At 33.9% G+C, this 26,731-nt stretch overlaps 1 protein-coding gene across 1 annotated transcript in view; it reads left to right on the top strand.

The window, feature by feature from the left end:
- The window catches only part of LOC135199480 (transcription initiation factor TFIID subunit 4-like), a 53,700-nt gene that overhangs the window by 7,338 nt on the left and 19,631 nt on the right, over positions 1–26,731 (top strand). The window contains exons 3-4 of the mRNA XM_064227572.1: positions 4,536–4,736; positions 16,478–16,564. Of these exons, the coding sequence (XP_064083642.1) occupies positions 4,536–4,736; positions 16,478–16,564 (288 nt within the window). The remainder of the gene's footprint in view (positions 1–4,535; positions 4,737–16,477; positions 16,565–26,731) is intronic.

Genomic DNA, 26,731 nt, shown 5'->3' with positions numbered 1-26,731 from the left:
TCAGCATTTAGTTTTAGTAGATTTCTGTAGCTTTAACTTCATGAAATAGTAATGGAAACGCTGTACATAACCTACTTCTGATATCAGTTCAGTACTGCCTACTGTCATTGCATATATATTGGGGATTGGGTTTATACTAAAAACAAAATGCAGTGAGTTTTTGGACTTGATTTTCCTGCCAATTGCATTTCCATACCTTATTTTCCACTGATGCTAAAGGATGTAACCATTTACTATTCCTGTTTGTCTCGCCATTCCATACCTTCTGTGGTTTGGAGTCTGTTGCAAAACCTTAATTTATTCAGTGAAGTTTTGATTTAGTTCTGCAAATTATTTAGGTTATTGTTGCTTTATAATACAGTACAGCATATGAATTGGTAGTCCTTCAGTACTTAGGGCTTCAGTATGTTGAGTATAATTTTGATTTTCTTTTGAATTAAACTGTCCAAGATGTCGAGTGATTTACATCATTCTTTACTGGTATAGATGTACCTTAATGCATCTCTCTTACATTTTGTTTGTATGAAACGTTAGTTTAATTTTCATCCTAAAGCAGGGTAGTGCCAAGCCACAATCCTTTTCATATCCTTTTACACTACCTCCGTTTATATTTCCTTTCTTCCATCTCACTTTCCACCCTCTCCTAACAATTGATTCAAAGTGCAACATGCAAGGTTATCCTCCTGTTAAACCTTTCTAATTTTTATGGTTAGTTTCCGTTGAGTGACCTCATTGGTTCCAGCGCTTGGCCCTTGGCCTAAATTCAATATGCTGTTCTATTCTATTCATTTCATTGCTGGGTTGTGAATTCCACAACCATGTATGTGTTCCAGATACATATTGAAGTCTCCTGTGGGATTATTGGAACTTTTAAGTTTTGTTACAGGTTTCAGGCATTATCATTGTGTTAGGGTCTTAGTTCTTTGTGTATGTGTTTTGATGTACTATGTATTATTTGTTTGTGTATTTTATATCAATAGTTTGTATGATCTGTATATTTGTATTTTATATATATATGTTTACTGTCTTTGCTATTGTAATGTTGTAAATCCTTTGACTTTTAACTTTTTTATTTATGGTTTGACTTCTTAGTAACCATTTTTGTGGCTCTACTGCTGTTTCAGTCTCTGGCATTTCCGTTACGTGGTATGGTGTTTGCGTCCCACCTCGGTGGTCGCGGGTTCGATTCTCGGCCATTCCGTTGAGGAGTGAGAGATGTGTATATCTGGTGATAGAAGTTCATTCTCGACATGGTTCGGAAGTCACGTAAAGCCGTTGGTCCCGTTGCTGAATAACCACTTGTTCCATGCAACGTAAAAACACCATGCAAACAAAGAAACTTTACTGTCCTGTCTCATTTTATTTTCTCTACGTAAACAGTAGCCCTCACGATAGCAGACCCCAGATAGACCTAACTGAGCTTTCTAGATAACAGACCCAAAATGTTAGTTAATCTCCAGGTACAGAATTAATTTTATTAACGATTCCCAGTGTATATACAACTATTTATATAAATTATTTGTAGGCAAATAAATGTCTGGATAGGTTAAAACAGATAAAGTGAATTGTTAGTGTAATTACTTTCTTTGATGATAGGATAAATATTTGAAAAAAAATAGGAATAGCTTGTGGTGTCAGCACGCAAAGTAAGGTTATTTAGTCTTTTGTTGGCATTAATGTTAGTAGAAGTTAAAACTGTTTTAGCATAAGTGCCTAACAAAGTGGTAAGCTTACCATACAATAAACAAACTCCTGGTGATAACATATGAGTGCCAATAACATTATTAGCTTTTACCCCTCAGATAGCTGAGAGATAGGTTAGCCTGTAGTACGTACTATATGTTATGTGTATACTAATAACGTGTTTGAAACCACTTAGCAAGGTCAAGAATTTTCTTGTATTTATAAGGCTAAGTTTCAAATATAATTTTGATTTAACACCCCCCCCCCTCCAATTAAAAATAAGTATATTTTAGTTTAACCAGACCACTGAGCTGATTAACAGCTCTCCTAGGGCTGGCCCGAAGGATTAGATATTTTCACATCGCTAGGAACCAGTTGGTTACCTAGCAACAAGACCTACAGCTTATTGTGGGATTCGAACACATTATATCGAGAAATTAGTTTCTAATCAACTTCAACATATTCCTCTGATTCCTTGTTAGCAGAGCCTGGAATTGAGCTCGGGACTACCGAATCAGTAGACGAGCATGTAAACCACTCGTCCAACGAGAAACTACCTGTTAGGTTTGGTATCGACCGAGTCAAATGGGTGATACTTCAGCAAGTTATTTATGTGTTGCCTACTCCAAGGGACTAGTACTAAACAAGGCAGAAACTCCTTGTGGTGCTGTGTTGAGTAGTAGCCCTCAGGGATCAGAGTATTAGTATATACGCCCATTTCTGTATTCGATGGTCAACAAATTAGGGCAATAAACGTATCTAGCGCTGAACATGGGATCCCTAGAAGCTTTGCTATGTTTTGTACTAGCTAGTACCTCGGAGTAGGTGATGCATAGAAAATTAGCCAAATTTTGATGTTGAACTAATTCTTCCTTGTTGTATACTGCTAGAAACTTACGACTTGTTCTCTATATCTTTCCCCAAGTCAGTGTGTACAGCATGAGAGTTGGCTCTTTTGTAAATTGGATTTACCTTAGCATCATAAGCTTGGATGGATTTATGTGGTATAATTGTTAATTGTTAAAATAATTTTATTCCCTGTAATATTTTGTGATGCTCATTTGTCTTTGTTTACTCTTTTTGTACATATCTCTTATGGATACTAGTATACCTTATTTTATGCATAAGCAAAAATGTTGCTTATATGCCGTTTATTGGATATGTAAACAGAACAGTCTCACATTTTCCTATCCTTTCAATATTTGTATCAGCTTTTTTGTTTAGCCTTGTATGTTTAGTAAACAAAGCTATATATTCTTTCCTTTTTTATTGCTCAGTTACATTTTGTAGACCCCAGCAGAAATGCACAATCTTGCATACTGTGAATGTCAAGAGTTATTGGTTGATAGTGTGTGGTCAATGAATTTGGGAATCAACAAAGAAAAGTTACCATTGTAATAGTTGGTATATGAACTTGAGCAAGTAGATAATGGAGGTCTGATTGATTGTAAAGTTTGTAACTATGGTACAAACAGCAATATAATATTATTCAAATTGAAAAGAATATGAAGATTTAGGAATTAAATGTTTCTGTACCTGGTGCCTTTATTTTCTTAATTGCCGATTTCTACAGAAGCTGTCCTTTTGTGCCATCAAAGGATACAGATCAGTTGTGTCTCTGGCATCTTGCCAATATGGGTTTTGATATGGACACTTCAGTCCTGATTTGACATGTATGACAATTAGTGTTTGGATTATTAATGGGGATGTCTAGAGCTGTGATACTGAAGAGCTTGCCCTGACCTGGTCCCACTATAAGCCTTTGGATAAGGCTTCAGAGCTCAATCTATCTGATGGCTGTTCCTGATAAATCTGACATCCTGAAGATGGTTGGTTAGTTGCATTTCCTGTCAGATATGATGGCTTAGAAAACTGGCCATCATGGTGTTTTTTTATTTTCATAAGGTTTCTAAGTAAACCCCAATCAAGGCTTTACCTAAGAATAATCACTCCTGTTACTCTCCCAACTAAAGTTGGCGGAGATTGTATGGCGTTGGTTTTGTCTTTTCCAACCAATGAGATAATTCATCAGTTTGCTCAGAATTGGACCCTGCATAGACTGGCTTTTCTTTTGAAATGATTATTGTTTTGTCCTTCAGAGGCAGTTGTGCTGCTCTCTGGTGGTGATTGACCTTGGGCAAGTGTGTTCTACTGATTGTCAAGGAAGGTTCTCATTCCTGTTTTAACAGTTTGAATTCAGGGTATTTTTATTGAAGCTGCTAAGCACGATGTAACTAGTACTTTACGTACTTAAAAATATTTAGTTGGCGTTGTTGAGTCATTTGTATGTTAGGGAATGACTGTAGCTGTTAAAATAATAAGTTTTGGATTTTGAGCTCTATATTATTACATAAGGAAGATTCTTGAACTGGAGTCAATTGTACTGTAATGAAGTTTAGATTTGTAACCAAATTTAATGAGAAAAATAACAGTTTAAAAAATCAAATTGGCACGGTAATAATATAATTCATTAAATTACCAAAAAAGGTGAATACTAAAGTATGAACCAGTCACAAAATCAATTTACCAGGTTTTCAGTTGTCATAATTTGTCTTATTGAAAAATATAATAATTAGGATAATTTTAAACCAAGTGTTCATTTCATAGATATAAACCAATGCTTTTTACATGGTGTTTCATCCCCCTGTCACACTGATGTATAGTCTGCAGAAGTCCCCAATGGAAGAAAGAACTCTGTTGGGACATCCAGGGTATACAGTAACTGCTGAGATCAGCAGCGTATGTATTTGAAAAAATTACAGTAGCATTTGTATTAAGGAGTGCTGCAGGATTTTGTAGCTTATTCCTCATCCATTGTTCACCGGTAGTAACGATCTTTCTTTTCGTTGTAGCTGACCCTGGGAACATTTCAAGGATTACCCCCCGGAGCACAGGGCCATCTGCTCGTCAAAACTGAAAACGGCCAGTTACAGCTCCTGCGTGTCAACACGGCCGCTGCACCTGCTGCCCCGGGCCAGATTTCAGGAACAACTGTGACAACCACAGCTTTACAACAAGCCCCCAATGCTGCCTATAGATTTCAACAGCCACAAGTTAGTAGCATCCTGGTTCTGTTGATGCATGGTAGCTGTATCTAAGGTCTAGATTAAATACCTGCTCCATTGTAATACAGGAATGGTTTTACAATAAAAAAAAAAAGGTGTTCTTGTATACCAAATAATAAACTGTTGCATGGCAGAAAGGTAAGGTTAGTTGTTGTACAGAGTTTAGCATATTAGGCATAGCTTATGATTTACTGTATAGCGTAGATGGACCATGAGTAAGATATATTGGAAAGGCTAGAAGGGTATTGTATTTTATTGGGAATATTTTTTCCTGCCATAAGAAAAAACAAGGTTGATAGTTTCAAGATTGTGAAGCAATATATATACAGTGTCCTATATGTATATACATATATTATACACCCTGGCTGCTACTTAATGCTATAGTAGCTATTTGAAAATTGTCTATGATGTGTTGATGTTTATAGCCTTAGATGATTAAGATGGTTTGTTTAATTTTCTTGTGATTAGTGACCAATCCTTGCCTTGCTGGAAATAGTACTGGCTGTGCTGCATATAGGTCTGTTGGCAGTGGAGGTTTTCCTAGCATAAGCTGTTCAGTGGTTAGAAAGTTTTGAAGGCATGTGCATGGTGTCCTGCTTTCAGTACAGGTAAAGTATCGTCCATAGTGTCTTCATCATATATATGGGTAGAATTACATTAATTTTCATTTTTTAAACTCCTGAGTATCTGACCCATCCTTTAAGAATCAGTATTGTATCGAGGGTTTGACGGCACTTAAATATTTTTGTATAAAAATGGTACGTATTGTTCTAAAAGTTTGAAGGCTTGTGACCAGACTGTGTCCATCCCAATTTCTTGAGGGTAAGCCCAAAGGAACTTGCAAAGAGATCATCCCCATGGCAGGCCAAGCAGATGAAGTTAATCCACCTTGTTTCTGGCCCTTATTTACTTACCTTTGTCTTTCACTGTAAATTTAAAGTAGCTCTTGGAGTTTGACAATAATTGTTCACCAGTGGGTTTCTTGCAGTTATTTCCTTGCTAGGCAAAATTCTATCGGGAATGAGTTACAGGATTGGAGTTCATACTTAAAGCTGCATTGTATTGTGACCAACCTGTCTCCTTTGGACATTACCTGTTAGTATGTTTATGACTTGATGGCGGGATATTTCTTGGAACTATATCACTTGGATTCAAGGGATTGATCCCTTGCATTCCCTGTCCTGCCCACCATTATCATTTTCTTGTAGTCAGTAAGTCCTATTGAGTAGGTGTACTGTTGTTTCCTTCTTAATTACAATAACAGGTTGTTTTGATTGTCATTTAAATGTTTATTAAGGGCAATACTTTTGTTCAGTAATATTATAAGATTATAGGAAAGTCTGTTGACAGGAAATAAAATGTTTGAAGGTCGATAAAATCATAGAATTTGGGAAGAGACAAAACCATAAGATAATAAGGCAGACCTTGGTTATCGACGATCGGATATTACAGTGCTTGTAGAGCAATGATGATAACTGGATTTTTGGCGCCGAGATTGGCTCTATCATTGCCGCTCTTTGGTTATTGTCATGCCGTCGGGAATGGAACCCCAGCTGATAACCAGGAACTGCCTATACTTGTTATAGAAAATTAAATGTCACCTCACAGAAGTGATTGAAGATTCAAACATCTCGCTATATGGAAATTGATTTGGCTCTCACGTTCTAAGTTGAGAGAAAAACAAGAGATGAAAATTGTGAAAAGTTTCTATGTAATGACTATCAGACAGTGCTTGGTTTTAGGAGACAAGGTTGCTTGAATATGGAGACAGTTTCATTCCACAATAGGGAGGAGGGTAGGATCTAAGACATTTGGAGTTTGTACTAATAGGTAGTAGATGAGTCAGGGTTTTCATGGATGAAGTTTAACTAACATTATCAACTAGGCAAGCCCTCCTTGCCAATGGTAGCATCAGCCAGTCGCCCATAGATTGGAAGCACTTCAGTTCCAGTTTTTTTTTTTTTTTTTTTTTTTTTTTTTTTTTATGGTTAGGCAGTTGTATAAAACCTTGGTTAAATGCTACATATTTAAACTCCAAAGAAAGAAATACATTGATCTCTCATGTACAGGAACCCTACAGTATATCAGACCCCTTCCTATGAATCATCTTTAATTAGTTCTTGCAAGGCTACACTTGTAGACATGCTACATTGGAACTGGATGGTGAGTTGAATGTACAAGTTACCTTAGGTTGGAAGTCCTGTAGTATAAATTTCTCAAAACGTCTAGACCCCAAAAGCATCTGATAAGTTTAGGGGCTACTGAAAAGGTATGCCATATTTAGTCTTCAATGATGTTGATCTGTATTGAATTCTCTTAGATCATTAAACTGAGTAAAAGGAATCTGTTTTCAATTCTTTAAAAGAAGACAATTTAAGAATATTGCTTAGGCGGTGGGGGTTATGGTGGTTTTATCAATAGTATTGAATGTGCACAGATTTGTTACTCCTTAAGTGAATTTGTATAGCAGCAGTTTTATGTATATAGTATTTAAATGTATTGTTTTAGGTATATTGCAGTTTAATGTCAGTATGATTTTAGAATGTACTGGAAACAGCAGGGTGTGCATAGGTTATGTTTATGTATGCAAATTCCCTAAATGTAGTATAGAGTATTATCCTATTTAGTGTAATGGAATTGAATCTTGCACTATTTTACTCTTGCAACAGTTGGGTCTTTTTGGTTTGCAACTCAGGGCAGTTGCTAAATAGCGATGCCTCTATGACCTATGGGTGATTCTTAAGATATTTTACATATTTAGCTGTAAGACAATTAAATATGCCGCTAAAAGTGCTGAAAATATCTCATATCTAATAGATTGTTGCGTAACTTTGAGAGTTGCAGCCCTATCACTCAACAGTACTTCCTATTTTCATTCCGTAACATTTATTTTCACAGCAGACTAATTTGCAATAGAATCAACTTTGAAGATTTTCAAAGATGTATCATTGCAGAAATTTGTGGTTCTTAGTGACAGTTAAAGTTCTTTAGAATTACAACCCAGGGGATCATTTGTATAAAAAATAGAATTTTAACCTGATAAATTATAAGATGATGGCAGAAATGTAGAAATGTGTTATGTTCATGACTGTAACAGGCAAAGCTACAAAAATACTATGACAGGATCTCTCACAAATATTTCTGTTAGTGGTTGTATAGATTTTGTAAAGCCAGTAACCTGTTTCAATGAGTAAATGGGAGAATATATTGAACACTTAACATGATTGTATAAAATGTAAACATGCCAAGTGTTGGAATAAGCAATTAATTAACGAAAGAACAGACTCACTATTAAGTTTGACATATCTTAGATTCGGTGACTTTTGTTGGACCAGTGGATCTTTGGTGAATAGCCTACATGATCAAGTTCATGTTGTGCAGACGTAGAGTAACACTAACAGTGAGTTGAATGTCCAAAATATAATAGACAATGAACGTCAAGTTTTGGAAATAAACCAGTTATAGAAACTGTCTTACTCCACTTTCACTTTACTTGGTTATAAAAATTTGAGAGAGCTGTTATTTGATAAGTAGCATGTAAACCTTATCACTATTAAAGACAATTCCTTTAGGCCATCCCTCTGAGAGCTAAAAAAAAAAATTGCTCAAGGATGAGGTTAAACTATTTTTAAATATCACAGCTTTGTCAATCAGAAAGTCTGAGTCCCGTAACCACTTATAACTTGATTTAATCAAGTTGGAAGGCTCAATGGATAAGTTATCATACCAATAATTATTATTTTTGTTTGTGCTAGTTTACTAGTTGTATTCCTTTGAATAAAGTTTTGAATTCTAATTAGTCAGTTTGCTCAAGAAGTAAGATTTCTGCCCATTGTTTTAACACCAAAGATAATTAATAATTTACAAAGGAACCAATTGTTATTTGCTGCATTGAAGACTCTATAGTTCAGTGCGTATACAGAATGCAATTTGGATATTGCTCATATAATTGTGCAGTACCATTTTGAAAGCCTATATGAAAAATCAAGGCGACACTAACCTGTTTGTAAAAAGTTGAGTTTGTGGTACGTGAAGAATTAAGTCCTGCCTATTTATGTTCGCAAAATTTAAGCAATGTTTACCAGAGATTGCTTGTTAAGAACTAATGAGTGAATGTTTATAGTTACAAGCCCCAGCATAAACTGAGCACTATGTGTATCTGAGATTTCTTGGAGAGCGTGGGTGGGCTCTCTAGATTTTAGAAGTGTCATTTAATTTCATTATGTGTACCTAATGTCATGTATGTAGGAGTTATCTTTGTATTTGGTGGGGGGACTGTTCTCATAACTGTAAGGAGACATGTTCTGTGTTGGTATATTTAGTAGTTATTATTATTATTTTATTCCTACAGGTGACAGACTTATTATTCTACTAATCTAATGACTTACTTGTCTGTTTGAGTGGGAGGGACAGTGTCGAGTCACTAGATATGGTAAATTAAGGAGTATTGAGTGTTTATAAAGTGTACAAACCTCTGTTTTACACATTGTATGAGTGGTTATTATTATTATTATTATTATTATTAATTATTATTATTATTATTCTTCTTCTTCTTATATGTCTTCACAAGATGAAACCTCTTCATAAAAAAACCCACAGGGGCCATTGAATTGAATTTCAAGCTTTCAGATACTACAGTTTTCATTTGAAGGAAACAACAGAAGTGATTTGAAAAGTGCAGAAAGAAAAGAGCAGTTATTTGAAAAAAATTAATAATAAACAAATGGATTATTAGAGTAGAAGGAGAATTGAATTAGGTTGGTAATGATAAGATTGGTTGTGGAAAAAATTGAACATGTGCCCTCCCCAAGGTGGTATCCTGCCACCAAGAAAAGCCCTATGTTGACCTTCATTATGAAATAGTTACAAGCCCCAGCATAAACCGAGCGCTATGTGTATCCGAGATTTGCTCAGTGAAGTACCATTTTATTGTACCTGCATTGTGTACATACTATATGCATTTTCTCGTTTGTTATGCTCTCGGCACAGCTATTATGTCTTTATGCATGTTTCACAACAGTTGGCAATTGTATATGGCACAATAGTCATTATGTGTTAGACAGAAATTATTGACATTAGGCTTGCAATGCCTAAAGAGCGCCTCAGTGGTGTCATCGGTATGGTGTTGGCTGCGAGTTCGATTCTCAGGCATTCCATTGAGGTGTGAGAGATGTGTATTTCTTGTGATAGAAGTTCACTCTCGACGTGGTTCGGAAGTCACGTAAAGCCGTTGGTCCCGTTGCTGAATAACCACTGGTTCCATGCAACGTAAAATCACCATAAGAACAAACAAAAACAAGCAATGCCTAAAGGGATTGATATTGGCATGGCCATACCACTGATGTTGGTGTAATTGGCGCAGTATTCTTTGTTTTTTAACCCATCTAGAGAAAAGATGAGCATTGGTACTGCATTTGAGACCAAACCAATGAGATACAGCTGGGCTAAGAATAGTATACAACAGTGGGAGAAGGTCTTTCTGACAAAAATATGACTTCCAGAGCTGTCTTCCATTCCATAGATGACAAGAAAAAACTATTTTCTGCACAAATATCTTAAATATATTAGCTACAGACAAGACTTCTTATGGTCATCTTAAACCTCAAATACTGGTGATATTGACCATGAAACTGACATCCAAGAAGTTGAAGGGGATAACGAGGATGATCAGCATTGAGAATGACCTTCCTGGAGGGCTTTTAATGACTTATTATCCAACAGCACAAAGTGAGGCAGGCAGAAGGATTGTATGGTTCTCAAGTCTCATTATTAATGGAGGTATTAATACCTATCAGTCAGATTTAAGTGTGAATGTTGAGGATTTTAACTCATTTGATAAAGAGGACTGAAGTCCGTAAGTGGTATCCCCCTGATAAATTCTTGACTAGGTATGTTATCCATCTTGTTCCAGGATTTTATAATACAAGACATCTATGAATTACATATCAAGACTTTGTTAATGTAATTACTCGTTGGAATCTGTCTTTTCCGCTACAAACCATTTGTACCATCCCATAAGAATTAGAAATGGGTAATTGTTGCTAAATGCTTTATTATTTTATTCTTTTAAGTTAGTAAACTTTTCTTTGAAAGGAACCTTAAGAAGTGTTACTAGAAGTGAAATGAAGGACATAAGACAGGACCATGTGGCAATGTATCTCCTCAAGAGAATTAATACAATTAGTAGTTTTAGTCACCAGAAAGTGCAGTTAACACAATTGCTAATATGGTTAAGATGGTTAAGAAGGGTACCTTGCTGTTAATAAGTCTAAAATTGAAATTACCATAAAGAAAAAAAGAGCGCCTCCCTTCAAGGAGTCTTGCCAGAAAGATATAGATTTCTGACAGCTTTTGATATCCAGGTAGGATTATACTATTCCAAGTCAGTGTTGGTAGAATTAAAGATATAGGGCATTGACCTTTGTTCCCACTGTGTTTTCAAACTTGGATCCTTGTAAAAAATATACTATTTAGTTTTATGAAACACTTAATTTTTATCAAGAAATAATGGAAAGGAAATGTGTAGCTGAAAATAACTCCTACAGATATTTTTGAATATTCAGAATAAGCACAATGTTTACTATGCAAGATCATTGTAAGGAAGGTGGGAATGAAATAAACTAAATAATGTCGTCTTAGCTATATTGGAGTTAAGCATCTTATATGACAGACCACTCGAGGTTTCATCTTCCGATTGGCAAGTTGCAGTTTTATTTTTCAGAGGTGCAGATAACTGCAACAATAAGTGCATGGTCTTTTTTTTGTGTGTGTGTGTGATCTACAGTCATGTCAAAGCCATGTGAAATAGCTCTGCTTTGTCTTTAGGGCTGATCAAGTTAACAATTACATAACAGTAAGATTCAGTACTTGTGCCAAGAGTATGTAGTATACAGTATATTTACAAAACTTTGAAACAAAATTTCAATGCAGTGACGTAATACAGTGGTACCTCAAGATACGAAATTAATCCGTTCCGAGGCGGCTTTCGTATTATGAGCTTTTCGTATCTTGAACCGCATTTTACACGTAAAATGGCTAATCCATTCCAAGCCCTACAAAAACACCCTAGTAAATTTTATAATAAGCTAAATTGACCTATAAACAATGAAATACTACAACAATTTGGACCATTCAATACCCAACTTAATACGTACTAGTACTAATATGTATGTATACCTGTAAATAAAGTGTATTAGTGTACATGGTATACAAGAAATACTGTACGTACATACGTACGTATGTAGTAAAATGTGGAACCTTACCTTTCGAGTGAGGCTACCTCCGAAAGTGGAGACAGAGGAGGAGGACAAACGGCAGAAAACTTCTTATAGTACGTACACTTAACTTTACGAAACATTAAAAGATGTCAGGAAACATAAACTAAACTTTACAAAACACATTAACAATACTGTAACACTTAACTTTACAAAAAACTTAAAATTAAATTTTTCTTTTTCTTTTTTTTATATTTTTACATTTTTTTTTTACTTTTTTATAATATAATTTTTTTTTTTTTTTTTTTTTTTTTTTTTTTTTTACAGAATTTCAATTTCTTCACTACTTTCAACTTTGTTTTTTTGTAGTATCAATTGGATCTTCCTTTTTGCCTACTCCTACTAAAGGCCTCTTTAAAAGATAACTATCCAAGGAAGATTGCTTCTGCCTGCTTTTGACAATATTCCTGAAACGACTCAGGCAAACGTCATCGAACTGTGCAAGCATACGACCTGTGTAAGCCTTTTCGGGGTGTCTCTTTTTCTACAAATGATTGCACCTTCTGAAAAGCAGCTAGAGCATCCTTAATTTCTGCCGTTTTCGTAGGGTCATCCTCCTCCTCCTCGCCGCTGCTAGGGAACTCTTCTTGAATGACGTTATGTTGCATGGCCTCCAACTCCATGTCATCTGTCGTAAGCTCCTCTTGGTTTGATTGATTGATTTGTTAATTCTTACTGGCGTTGCAGCGACGAGGTTATTGACACCGAGCTCCTCTTGGTGCTCCTCGAGAAGGTCATTGATGTCGTCCTTGTCGACGACCAGCCCCATGGACTTGCCGAGTGCAACGATCTTGTCAAGATATGGTTGCGAAACAGTTTCAGGATCGTCAACTGTTCCTGAATCTCAGGATCGTTAACTGTTCATGAATCTGCAGCACCAGCTTCGCCCACGTCGAATCCCTCGAAGTCTCGGGCGGGTACGGCATCAGGCCAGAGTTTCCTCCACGGAGAATTCAAGGTTCGCCTCGAAACCTCCTGCCGAGCTTGATCGACGAGTCGGATGCATATCATAACATCGAAATGCTTCTTCCAAAATTCACGCAAGGTGAGGTTTGTGGTATCGAAACATCTCTTGAAAAAATGTTTCGTATTCAGCTTCTTGAAGTTTGATATCACTTGCTGGTCCATGGACTGGAGGAGAGGGGTGGTGTTAGATGGAAGATAAAGAACCTTGATAAACGAATACTCTGCTAGGAAATAATCCTCGAGGCCAGGAGGGTGAGCAGGGGCACTGTCCAACAATAGCAGACATTTCAGAGGGAGGCGCTTCTCTTCCAAGAATTTCTTCACTGTCAGGCTGAAACACAGATTTACCCACTCTGTGAACAAAAGCCTCGTTACCCAAGCTTTCGCATTAGCCCTCCACATCACTGGAAGCTTCTCCTTAAGCACTTTGTGGGCCTTGAAGGCTCAAGAAGTCTCCGAATGATACACAAGTAGGGGCTTCACCTTGCAATCCCCACTGGCGTTCGAACAAAGTGCGAGCGTAACCCTGTCTTTCATAGGCTTATGCCCGGGTAGCTTCTTCTCTTCCTGCTTGATGTACGTCCGACGAGGCATTTTTTTTTTCCAAAAAAGACCAGTCTCATCACAGTTGAAGACTTGCTGAGAACTGTAGCCTTCCTTGATTGTCATCTCGTCGAATGTCTTAATAAAGGCTTCGGCTGCTTTCGTGTCCGAGCTGGCCGCCTCCCCATGCCGCACCACCGAATGTATGCCAGTCCGTTTATGGAATTTTTCGAACCACCCATGAGAAGCCTTGAACTCTGGGGTTGGCGTCATTGTCCCTACTCCTCCATCATCTTCGGCCTTGGCAATCAATTCGCCGAAAATAGCGCTGGCCTTGTGGGAGATTGCCGTCTCGTTATCATATCGCCAGTGATTTCTTTGTCTTTTATTCAGCCAAGAAGTAGCCTTTCGATCTCATCATGCACGTGGCTCCTCTTGCTAGACAAAATAGTCACGCCCTTGGAAGGTGTAGCTGCTTTGATGCCATCCTTCTGCTTAAGGATGGTGCCTATTGTCGACTGATTTTGGCCGTATTCCTTGGTGATCACACACAATCGCATACCAGCTTCATACTTTTTTATTATCTCCATTTTTGTCTCCAAAGAAAGCATCCTCTTCTTTCCTACTTCAACTTTCTTGGGACCCATGACTACGTATATACTGTACATAATTAAGTTATGTAGTACGTATACGTATGAAGTAAAGTTCTTACACAACACGATAAAGTAGTACTACAATGAAATCACTTACGAATTTACGTTAATAAACAAAATCGTATAGAACGAACTAATTCTGCGTGCTTACGATACCGATGATGTGGCCGAAAAAGCACGCCACTACGTAGAGCACGATGGGAGAGATGCTGACCAATAGGAGAGCAGGATCTTATGGCAGTGACTAGCATCAGGAACCAATGGGAGAGTGGAAGGATGGTAGCGAGTCTACTAAGTTGGTGGCACGCGAGTTTTAAAATTGTTATCGGTGGTCCAGGTGAATCTCAGACTTTACGGCAACCACCTTTCGTATCTTGAACAATTTTCGAATGTAGAGCAAAAAAATCTTCGTACTTGCTTTCGTATCTCGAGTTTTTCGTAAGTTGAGCCACAGGTACCACTGTATTAATCTTGAAGTTAAATAGGAAGCCCTGTTGTAGAGTAAACAGTCATGCCGTGTGTATTTGCAATGCTCAATGAAGCCTCGAATGATTTGAAAATGATGTTGGAGGGCAATGCATTCACTCCTAAGACCGAAGACCTCATTATCTGATGTCTTTGAGATTCTTGACAAATTATTGTCATTAGTTGTCTACAAGTAGCAGTGGTGTCATTGTCAGTAAGTGATTAGGTATGGTTCGTCTGCAACCTTTTTGTTAGGCCTTTTGTTGTAATCCACATGGAACAGGTGAGCAGTGTGGGTTATCTAATCCTCCATTTTCCCCTCCACAGGCAATTAAAAAAATGTAGAGAAACAGATTTGCTTTCATGTGACTTAAAAGTTAGGTCCCCCAATCTGTAGATACCTCTCTACTTTGCTTATTACAACTAGAGACTTGACACTTGGTCTCTCCCTTTAGTCCAGGGTAAGGGCATTATTAATGTAATAAGTCTGGCATTGGTAATAATCTAATAAGTCTGCATTTATGAAACAAAAATTTTATTGGAACTCATTTATGTTTTTAAGGTTAACTGTTGTGTCTAAACATCAGTCTTTTAATTTTTGTCAGTGACTAAACCTGTTTTGATTAGCTTTCATTCGGGCGTAAAATATTCATACAACGTTGCATGACTGTTTTTAGGGTACCTTCTCTTGGTAAGGAAACAAGTTGAATTTCAGAGAAAAAATACCATTGGTTTTCTGCTATGTATGTCTTGTAGGCTAATGTTTGACAGGGTCATTCCATTGAACAAATTCATTTGAATCTAATGGCCTGAGAATCTAACTGTCATGGCATTTCTTTATTTTTGCCCATAGCTTTGTCTAGTTTTTCCATTAATCTATTATTTTTAACAAGATAAACTGTTTATTTCCAAGGGGACCAACTGTTTGGGAAGACATTCTATAAAATATTAGGAACAATTATGATTTTTTTGGTTGTATTTGTGTACCTAATGGGAGTGTGTGTTCTGTTTTAAGTACTGTGACTTGGGTTAGGTTGACTTGGTTGAGCAGAAATTCAGGTTTATTATTTGTATATAGATTCACATTAAGTTGAAGTTGGGTACATTGAATTTAGCATTGTATGGAAAAGGTGTATGCAGAAGTCTGTGTCTGATATTGTAAGTATTTCTAGCGATAACTTTGCTACGTATTATGGCAGTAGAGGTCTTAACAGGCTGAGCTTTTTTCTTTTTTTTTTTTTCGTGTGAGGAGCTAACATTTTATGTTGAGAACAGTAAGGCCTACTGAATGTGCTTTGAAGTGTGTTACTGAAAGGTTAGTATTTTTATGAAAATTTGGAGACAGCCTTTAGTTTCAACAAGTAAAGTTGTTTTATTTTTATTTACTTTTGTGTTAATGCTTTTGTTGTTATCTAGGATAGAAAATCCTGACCTTTTTTTATTTTTATTTTTTTGTGTATTTTGTGTACCATAACAAATTTTTCTTTAGAAATGGAAATGTATGTATATTGCTATGCTGTGCAAATCTTAATGGTTTTATTCTTGCTTATGAAATGAGTCCAGCTATTAAGCACCCTGATGTTGTCGTAATAGTAATGACCCCCTACCAATCCTGAAGGAGCGTATATTAATTTTAAGTCACAATTCTTTTGATGTTGACAAAACAGCATTTAATCTCTTCTTTTTTATACATATATCTCTAGATTTTATTGTATGCAGGATTAATGGGTGTTGTTTACATGATGCTTGCCTCACCCTATGGCTCAACATCTTTTGTGAGTGGTGTGTTTCCTATGCTTGATAGTGTTTCTTGTGTTGCATCATCCAGGGTGGCACGGTCGCGGTGAGGTCAGTCATGGTGTCGTCAACGGCCGCACCACGTCCCAACACCATCATCCTCCAGTCTCAAGCCAGTGTATGTCCCCCGTGACTTCCACTTTCCCAAAACCCTCAGTTGCATGTCTGCTTATTGACTCGGTTTGATTTTGCTTCTCATAGTTTCTACTCCATTTGGTCTCTGGGTAACAGTATGCCTCATTTATCTCTCATTTATACATAGGACAAGTGCAGCTTGCGTACTGGATTGATCAGTTTTGTTAATGCATGTAGTGATTGTGGTAAATAAATTTTGCGCTGTTGAAATGAAGAAAGAGAAGCTAAGAGAAACCTAGTAGTTTATAGTTAATATTAAGGTTTGTTGTGAATGTATGTCAATCCTTGTGTATGGCCTGTGGCACAGGGTCAAGGTTACTTCAACCTATGTAGCTTTTATGCAACTCCTTGTACAAGATCTTTTTGTCTTTTTCAATTATTGGTATATACCTACAATGATATGCACTGCTTTTTCCATCTGCATTTCCAAAACTATTAATTTTATGCACGTATGTGTGATTTTTCCTTTTTCTTGGGAGATTTGTAAGGTTTGTGTTGAAGACAAAGTCAATTAGTACCTTATGGTGTAGTCATTCAAAATGGGTAATCCTCCTCCTTGGTTACTATTAGCATTTCTCTTTGTAATAGGATTGTTTGATAGCTAGAATTTTTCATGTATACCATACGTAATTTTATAGGTTACTTTACCTCTGTCAAGTGAGATTTGATCAAAGTAAGTTTAAATGTAATTTCCTAAGTAGCCGTCTAAATTAACATCTCCATATTGTAGTGTCTTGAACTTAACCTTTGCCATTAAGATTGTAGATAACTGGAAACTGAAATATTAGTGCATTATGTATTACAGTACAATGTTTCCCAGTACTATTTGTATCTGAAATAATTTGAAACTTACTAGGGCCTTCCTTATAGTTGTATGGTTTTTCATTTTATAAAAATGCAGTAGTATTAGTCAATTCAAGGACTAGGCTTGTCCTTGAGGGTTGGAGTCACATGTAATACTTTGTTTGTTAGTTTTATTCTTTCTTTAAGGTGGATATATTATGTAAATAAATTATTTGAACTCAGAATGCATCATTCAGTAAATTAGAACCAGTCTCTTGCAGGGCTGTATTTAACATAGTGCATTCATGCTTTCATGAGACATGAAGTACCTTAGACGATCTATATTTCAAAAGGAAAATTGAATGTTTCCTCTCCTTCTTATAGAAATAAAAGTAACATTAGAAATGATGTATAGCTTTTATTAAAAAATTATAAATTTGCATAAGTCCTTTTTAAAAATTTGAGTAATATCATTGATCCAGAAAAGTTGTAGCACTATCATTATTTAAGGTAGGTAATTTTTCTGTTGCAGAATTTAAGCCTTGAGTTTAGTGAGTTTGTGTTTCTATGCAATATAAAAACCAGATTGTGTTTGATCTGCTACTGTGAGCAGTAGAAGTCTTTTTCAGATTTACAGAATTACTGGTCGGGCAACAGTGATAGTCATTGAGCTAACATAATTTCCCATAGGAGGCGCAAAAGCCCTTCCCATGCAATTTGCTGCCTTCCCTCATAGTTGCCAGTTGCTATGATGCAGACCTGAAATAGAGACCTGTTGATATGAAAAGGTTGCTGTACAGGCAGTCCCTGATTTAACGGTGGTGATTGGGTTATTGGCAAAGCGCTGGTAACTGAAAATTGCCATTTACCTAATAAATGGCATTTACAACATTGAAAGTGTCTATGATCCGCTTAACCGCGATGTTAACCGGTTAACATCACTGTTAAGTGGTTTATCTGCACTAAAAATCTGGTTAATGTCATTGTTAGCCAAGTGCCGTAAAACAGAAACGCTGTTACTGATGCTGCCATTAACTGGGGACTCCCTGTACTCCAATTTAATCCTAGAGCATTCTTATTAAATGTTGGTCTTTATCATATAATAAAATGTTTACTGAATTAGTATCCCCCATTGTGCCAACATGTAGTCTTGGCTACCTACACTGCCCTCATTATCAGATTTATAACCTTTGCTTTTACACTTCCATTGACTGCTGGTCAATGTTTTATGTTTGTTACTTGAGGAATGTGTGAATTATTGCTTATCTTAATATTTCTGTCTGGTAGCTTAGCATGTGTTTCTGTATCTATTTTTTGAACCTCATGGCTTTAGACTACTTCATTACATAAATAATATCAAGTTTATTGATGAATTGTAAAATACTCTCTCTCTTTTTCCATCATCATGGGAATAGATTTAACTGCCTTCTCCTCATTTCCAAAGATTTTGTTTCTTGGTGACAGACAATCTGCACCTATACTGAAGATTTAATTGCATATTGGACCCATTGTAATTTTTAACAATTACAGCTGTAAGCTATAAAAAAAAAATTGGCAAGACTTCGTCATGCCGTTACAGTTAGAAGGCCCCCTCTGTTGGTTTCTGACCAGGGTTTTGATGGAATGAGAAGTTGGCTAAATGGGTAGTTGCAAGAAGATCTACCAGTGGCATTCCCAAAAGATATTGGAGGATCTTTTACATCTCTGGATTCAGTGACCCCTCGGCAGAAAGACATGCTTCCTCCAGCTGTGAAAATAATTTAGAATCGTGCCAAAATGGTTTCCTTTCACCCACACAAAGATGTCTACCAGCAGAAGGCATAGTGTCTTGGATCTTGAGCCATCCTAATTTGTCAAGTAAGCCACTGTTGTGGACAACTTTTATTGACAAGAGTTGAGTATATAGATGGAGACATCAAGAGACTGCCTTGAGGCGCTGCTTCCTGTCCTGTAACGTCCAAGTGCCTGATGCTTAGTTGTCCCAAGAGTTGTTCTCTCCAACCATGACTCGATACTTTCCTTAGCATCAACATTCCTTGGGGAAGATGAACCAACAGAACTAAAGACCTTTCCAGACATTATCTGAATCTGAGTGAGTGGTTGTCCTGAAGAAACTGCTGACCACAACCTCATAAGTTATAGTTGAAATGACCATGATCTCAAATGGGTGCGAGTGGTGATACAATTATGGTCCCTGATAAGGGATTGGCACCAAACCCCAGAAAACACCAACATTTAAATGAATAAATATTAAAATAAATGCTTGTGTTCTTTTAGTCTCTCATGTAATTAGGGTGATATGATTTGGGTCAAAAGAGAAATTGTCTCATGAAACTTGTAGCATTTGTAAATTCTCTGAGAATAAAGAGTTACTGAATTGCTTGTTATAAATAGAAGTTGTATTTATAACGATTCTATTTGATTTAATGGAATTTGATAACTTTAACAGAAATGAGAGTAACATATTTTATTGTACAATAATAGAAAAAATAACCATGTCCCAAGAAGGACCCTCAATAAAACAAATGGAAATTCAAAAGAAACTGGTATTGTACGTGCCATCTTTTTGCATTTACTATAGGATGGATAAAATCCTGTGGTGGGTCGTAGTTTGGAAACCTTGGTCTTAACCCCCACAAGACGCGGTAAATTTGAACGGCGGTTGGTACTTACGTAGCTAAAATTGATACGCTGATCCGCACGGGTTACGCACAATTAATTAATTGTAGTTTATTGTTAATATCTTCTTTTTTACTTACTATTTTCACTTCAAATAAATTGGAAGTTCAAGTCAGAACCTTTCTATATGAAATGGACACTTTTTGAATTGTATTATTCCCTTCTCTATATTTTTTATAGATTATCCAAAATTTGGTCAATATTCTCAGCGTTAGTGAAGACAAATTTTGTATCCTAATTTCATAAATTACTGCTTGATCAATTTACGTAAACTCAATGCTATAATATTCCAAATTTACTTGTCATTCAGGTGAAAGCAAAAGCAGATAAATATACAACATTTTCAGAACATTTTTAGAGTACAATTCGTACAATTCAAATGGGTGCGAGTGGTGATACAATTATGGTCCCTGATAAGGGATTGGCACCAAACCCCAGAAAACACCAACATTTAAATGAATAAATATTAAAATAAATGCTTGTGTTCTTTTAGTCTCTCATGTAATTAGGGTGATATGATTTGGAACAAAAGAGAAATTGTTTCATAAAACTTGTAGCATTTGTAAATTCTCTGAGAATAAAGAGTTACTGAATTGCTTGTTATAAATAGAAGTTGTATTTATAACGATTCTATTTGATTTAATGGAATTTGATAACTTTAACAGAAATGAGAGTAACATATTTTATTGTACAATAATAGAAAAAATAACCATGTCCCAAGAAGGACCCTCAATAAAACAAATGGAAATTCAAAAGAAACTGGTATTGTACGTGCCATCTTTTTGCATTTACTATAGGATGGATAAAATCCTGTGGTGGGTCGTAGTTTGGAAACCTTGGTCTTAACCCCCGCAAGACGCGGTAAATTTGAACGGCGGGTGGTACGTACGTAGCTAAAATTGATACGCTGATCTGCACGGGTTACACACAATTAATTAATTGTAGTTTATTGTTAATATCTTCTTTTTTACTTACTATTTTCACTTCAAATAAATTGGAAGTTCAAGTCAGAACCTTTCTATATGAAATGGACACTTTTTGAATTGTATTATTCCCTTCTCTATATTTTTCTAGATTATCCAAAATTTGGTCAATATTCTCAGCGTTAGTGAAGACAAATTTTGTATCCTAATTTCATAAATTACTGCTTGATCAATTTACGTAAACTCAATGCTATAATATTCCAAATTTACTTGTCATTCAGGTGAAAGCAAAAGCAGATAAATATACAACATTTTCAGAACATTTTTAGAGTACAATTCGTAACTATTCAGCATACTGACACTCAACTCAAAACACCTCTGAACGTATGCGAAATATGCCTTGTTCAGTAACACAGCCCAAACAAGTATATATATATATATATATATATATATATATATATATATCTATATATCTATATATATATATATATATATATATATATATATATATATATATATATATATATATAGTATATATATATATATATATATATATATATATATATATATATATATATAATATAGATATATATATATATATATATATATATATATATATATATATATATATATATATATATATATATATATATATTATATATATATATATATATAATATATATATATATATATATATATATATATATAATATAATAGATATATATATATATATATATATATATATATATATATATATATATATATATATATATATATATATATATAGTATATATATATATATATATATATATATATATATATATCTATATAGAGACTATAATATATATATATATAGATAATATTATTAATATTATTATATATATATATATATAATATATATAGATAGACTAATAATATATATAGATATATGATATATAATATATTATAATAATTTATATATAATATATATATATTAATAATAATCTATATATAATAATATATAGATTATACTATATATATATATATAGAATTATATATATATATTTATAATCTAATATATATCTATTTATAATATATCGATATATATATACTATATATAATATATATATTATAATATATATATATGTATATATATATATTATATATATATATTATATATATATATATATATATATATAATATAATATATATATATATATATATATATATATATAATATATAATATATATATAATATATAATATATTATATATATAAATATATATATATTATATATATAAGTATATATATATAATATATATAATATATCTATTATATATATATTTATAATATATATATATATAATATTTTAATATATATATATTATATATATATATATAGATATATATAAGATAATATAATATATATTATATAATATATATATAATATATAATAGATATATATATTATATTATATATATATAGATATTATATATAAATATATATAATATATTCTATATAATATATATAATTTATATATATATATATTATAGATATTATTATATATATATATTTATAATATTATATATATATATATATTTATAATATATATATATATTATATCTATATATATATAATAATTATATATTAGCTATAAGATATATATATAGATATATATATAGATATATATATATATATATATATAATGTATTATTAATATATATATATATATTATTTATAATACTATATATATATATATATATATAGATATATAATTATATATATATATATATATATATATAAGATATATATATATTATTATATATATATACCATAGAGATATATATAATATATATATATATATAGATATTATTATGTATAATATAGTATATATAATATTATTGTATATAATATATATATATATATATTATATATATTAATATCTATATATATATCATATCTATATATATATATATATATATATCCGAGGTAGAGTGAATTAGATATTAAAGGACATTGTAGCTCGATATATGTATATGAATCACGGAAATGTGATATGACTATATATATATATATATATATATATATATATATATATATATATATATATATGTGACTGGTAAAAGTGTTCTGTAACAACAGAATTCCATCTAATAAAAGGAGCCCATAAAAACACCAAAATGTAGAGAGAAAAGTACTATATTTCAGAGACTGCTGTCTCTCTCTTCAGGTATATGAATGAGAAAAGTTTACAGAAAAGGTGGTATTTATACCAAGAGATTCGTCCACAAGTAAGCCAATTTAGGTCACCCCCGCTGATAATCTTCCTTTAATCTTCTTAAGCGTTGGTTGAATGAACACTGCGTCGACGATGTCCGATGTCCAATTCCCTTTTGAGATGTTCATTACCTGCTTCTCTTTTATTAGGTTCCGATTCCATCATTTGACTCTTGTACCGGCAGTTGCTGCTATAAATTACATGTGACATATTCCAGTTTATTCTATGGTTATGTTCATTTATATGGTTGAAAATAGCAGAGTTCTGTTGTCCATACCTAACTGACCGTTTGTGTTGTATTAATCTCTGGGGAAGTGATTTACCTGTAAATCCGATGTAAGATTGGTCACAGTCCTGGCATGGGATCTCATATACCCCAGAGTCTTTGGGCGATGTCTTTTGTTGGACGTTAATCAGGGATTTGGCTAAGGTATTTGGGTAGGTAAATGCAAAAGGGTTGGATTTCCCAAGGGTGTGAGTTACTCTCTTAATCGTCTCCAGGTGGGGAATTTTTATTTTATTGTTGGGTGTGTCTCTGGTCTTGTCTTTAGGGGGTCGGTAGAAAATTACGTTTGCTTTTTGAATTGCTTTCTCAATTATATGGTCAGGATACTTTAAAGATGAAAGTTGCTTGCGAATTAGTTCAAATTCTTTTTCCAGGAAATCTGGGGAACAAATTCGTAAGGCTCTTAAGAATAGGTTGCTAGCTAGACCTATCTTGATAGTATTGTCATGATAGCTAAAGTAGTGAATATATGAAAGTGAGAAAGTTGGTTTTCTGTATATGGTAAATTTGTATTCTGTCGTGTCTGATTATTAAAACATCAAGAAAAGGAATTTTGTTGTCTGTTTCCCATTCAACTTTAAATTTGATGCTGGGCACTAATGCGTTTAATTTTGAGAGGAATTCATTAAAATTACCCCACTTATTATCCCAAAATGTTAGTATGTCATCCACGTATCTCATCCACAGCATGTTTTTGGGTTTTATTGCATTTATTACTGTAGTTTCAAAGTATTCCATGTACAGATTGGCTAAAATAGGACTTAAAGGACTACCCATACTACACCCGAATTTTTGCTTGTAGAATGATTCCCCGAATGAAAATACGTTATTAGATGCAAATAATTCAACTAACTTTATTATTTTGTCAAGTGCCAAAGGGAAATGATCTGAATAGGGGGATAATTTTTCCCTTAAAAACTGAAGAACGTCCTGTACTGGTACTTTTGTGAATAGGGAGTCTATGTCAAGGCTTAAAAGTTTTATGTTGTGAAGTGGTATATGTGCTTCTCTGAATTTGTGACAAAAGTCTTCCGAATGTTTGATGTGACTGGGAGAAAAAGTGCCTAAAAAAGGAGAAAGGAGGCCAGCTAACCATTTAGAAATTTTGTAATTGAAAGCTCCGGCGCATGAAACGATGGGTCTGAATGGAAGATTGTCTTTGTGAGTTTTGGGAAGACCATAAAAGTAGGGTAATTTAGGATTAATTACTTTAAATTTCTCTAATAGTTCAATACTCTTTTTGTCTTGGCCAATTAATCTTACTTTCCGAAAAAATTCTGTGGGAACGTTCTGGAGGGGATTTTTCGTCAGTTTTTCGTAAGTATTTGTGTCGCTAAGGAGCTGGTTGATTTTGTCGAGGTAGAAGTCTTTGTCCATTATTACAATTTTGCCGTCTTTGTCGGATCTACTTATTATAACATCTAACTTTTTTAGCGAGTGGATGGCTATCATGAATCTGCGGGGAACAGGATATTTCTTATGAAGGTCAGTTAAAGCATTTAGTAACACTCCTTTTAAACATATCTCTTCACGGCTGTAGTTTTTGTCAAAGACTCTGGGGTATATGAGATCCCATGCCAGGACTGTGACCAATCTTACATCGGATTTACAGGTAAATCACTTCCCCAGAGATTAATACAACACAAACGGTCAGTTAGGTATGGACAACAGAACTCGGCTATTTTCAACCATATAAATGAACATAACCATAGAATAAACTGGAATATGTCACGTGTAATTTATAGCAGCAACTGCCGGTACAAGAGTCAAATGATGGAATCGGCCTTAATAAAAGAGAAGCAGGTAATGAACATCTCAAAAGGGAATTGGACATCGGACATCGCCGACGCAGTGTTCATTCAACCAACGCTTAAGAAGATTAAAGGAAGATTATCAGCGGGGGTGACCTAAATTGGCTTACTTGTGGACGAATCTCTTGGTATAAATACCACCATTTTCTGTAAACTTTTCTCATTCATATACCTGAAGAGAGAGACAGCAGTCTCTGAAATATAGTACTTTTCTCTCTACATTTTGGTGTTTTTATGGGCTCCTTTTATTAGATATATATATATATATATATATATATATATATATATATATATATATATATAGTTAGTCATATCACATTTCCGTGATTCATATACATATATCGAGCTACAATGTCCTTTAATATCTAATTCACTCTACCTCCGAATTAATATATTTTCATATATACTTAACCGAAGGGGAATTTTTTTTTTTTTCTCGATAATAGATTTGCCTGGACCAGGGCGCGAACCTATGGATCCTTTCAAACCCAGGAACGTCAGTGAAGCTTTATCTACTACACCACCGCGAGAGGTTAAAAGTTCATGTCGCCTCTCACCCTCATATACCTTTCGCGCGCAGGTAATTAGTTGGTTTGGAGACGACAACCCACCTCGACTCCGGTAGTGTTTGTAGTGCTACGTGGTGTCAAAAGCACTACAAACACTACCGGAGTCGAGGTGGGTTGCTGTTGTCTCCAAACCAACAATTACCTGCGCGCGAAAGGTATATGAGGGTGAGAGGCGACATGAACTTTTAACCTCTCGCGGTGGTGTAGTAGATAAAGCTTCACTGACGTTCCTGGGTTTGAAAGGATCCATAGGTTCGCGCCCTGGTCCAGGCAAATCTATTATCGAGAAAAAAAAATTCCCCTTCGGTTAAGCATATATGAAAATATATTAATTCCGAGGTAGAGTGAATTAGATATTAAAGGACATTGTAGCTCGATATATATATATATATATATATATATATATATATATATATATATATATATATATTATATATATATATATATATATATATATATATATATATATATATATATATATTATTATATATATATATATATATATCATATATTTATATACATAATATATATATATATATTATATATATATATATATATTTTATGATATAGAAAAATAATTATATATATATATCTATATGTATATATAAAAATATATAATATATATGATATATATATATTAAAATATGAAGTATGATATATATAAGATATATGAATATAGATATAAAATATATAATAAATATAAATTATATAATGCTAGATATAATATATAGGTATATATAAAATGATATATAATAGATATAATATCTAGATAGATATTATATATATATATATAGTCTATATTATATATATATAAAATATATATCAATATTATAAAATATATAAT

Source organism: Macrobrachium nipponense, chromosome 25, assembly GCF_015104395.2.
Source record: "Macrobrachium nipponense isolate FS-2020 chromosome 25, ASM1510439v2, whole genome shotgun sequence".
Taxonomy (NCBI): domain Eukaryota; kingdom Metazoa; phylum Arthropoda; class Malacostraca; order Decapoda; family Palaemonidae; genus Macrobrachium; species Macrobrachium nipponense.
Note: the sequence above shows the minus strand (reverse complement) of the source record. Positions and strands in the feature narration are given on the sequence as shown.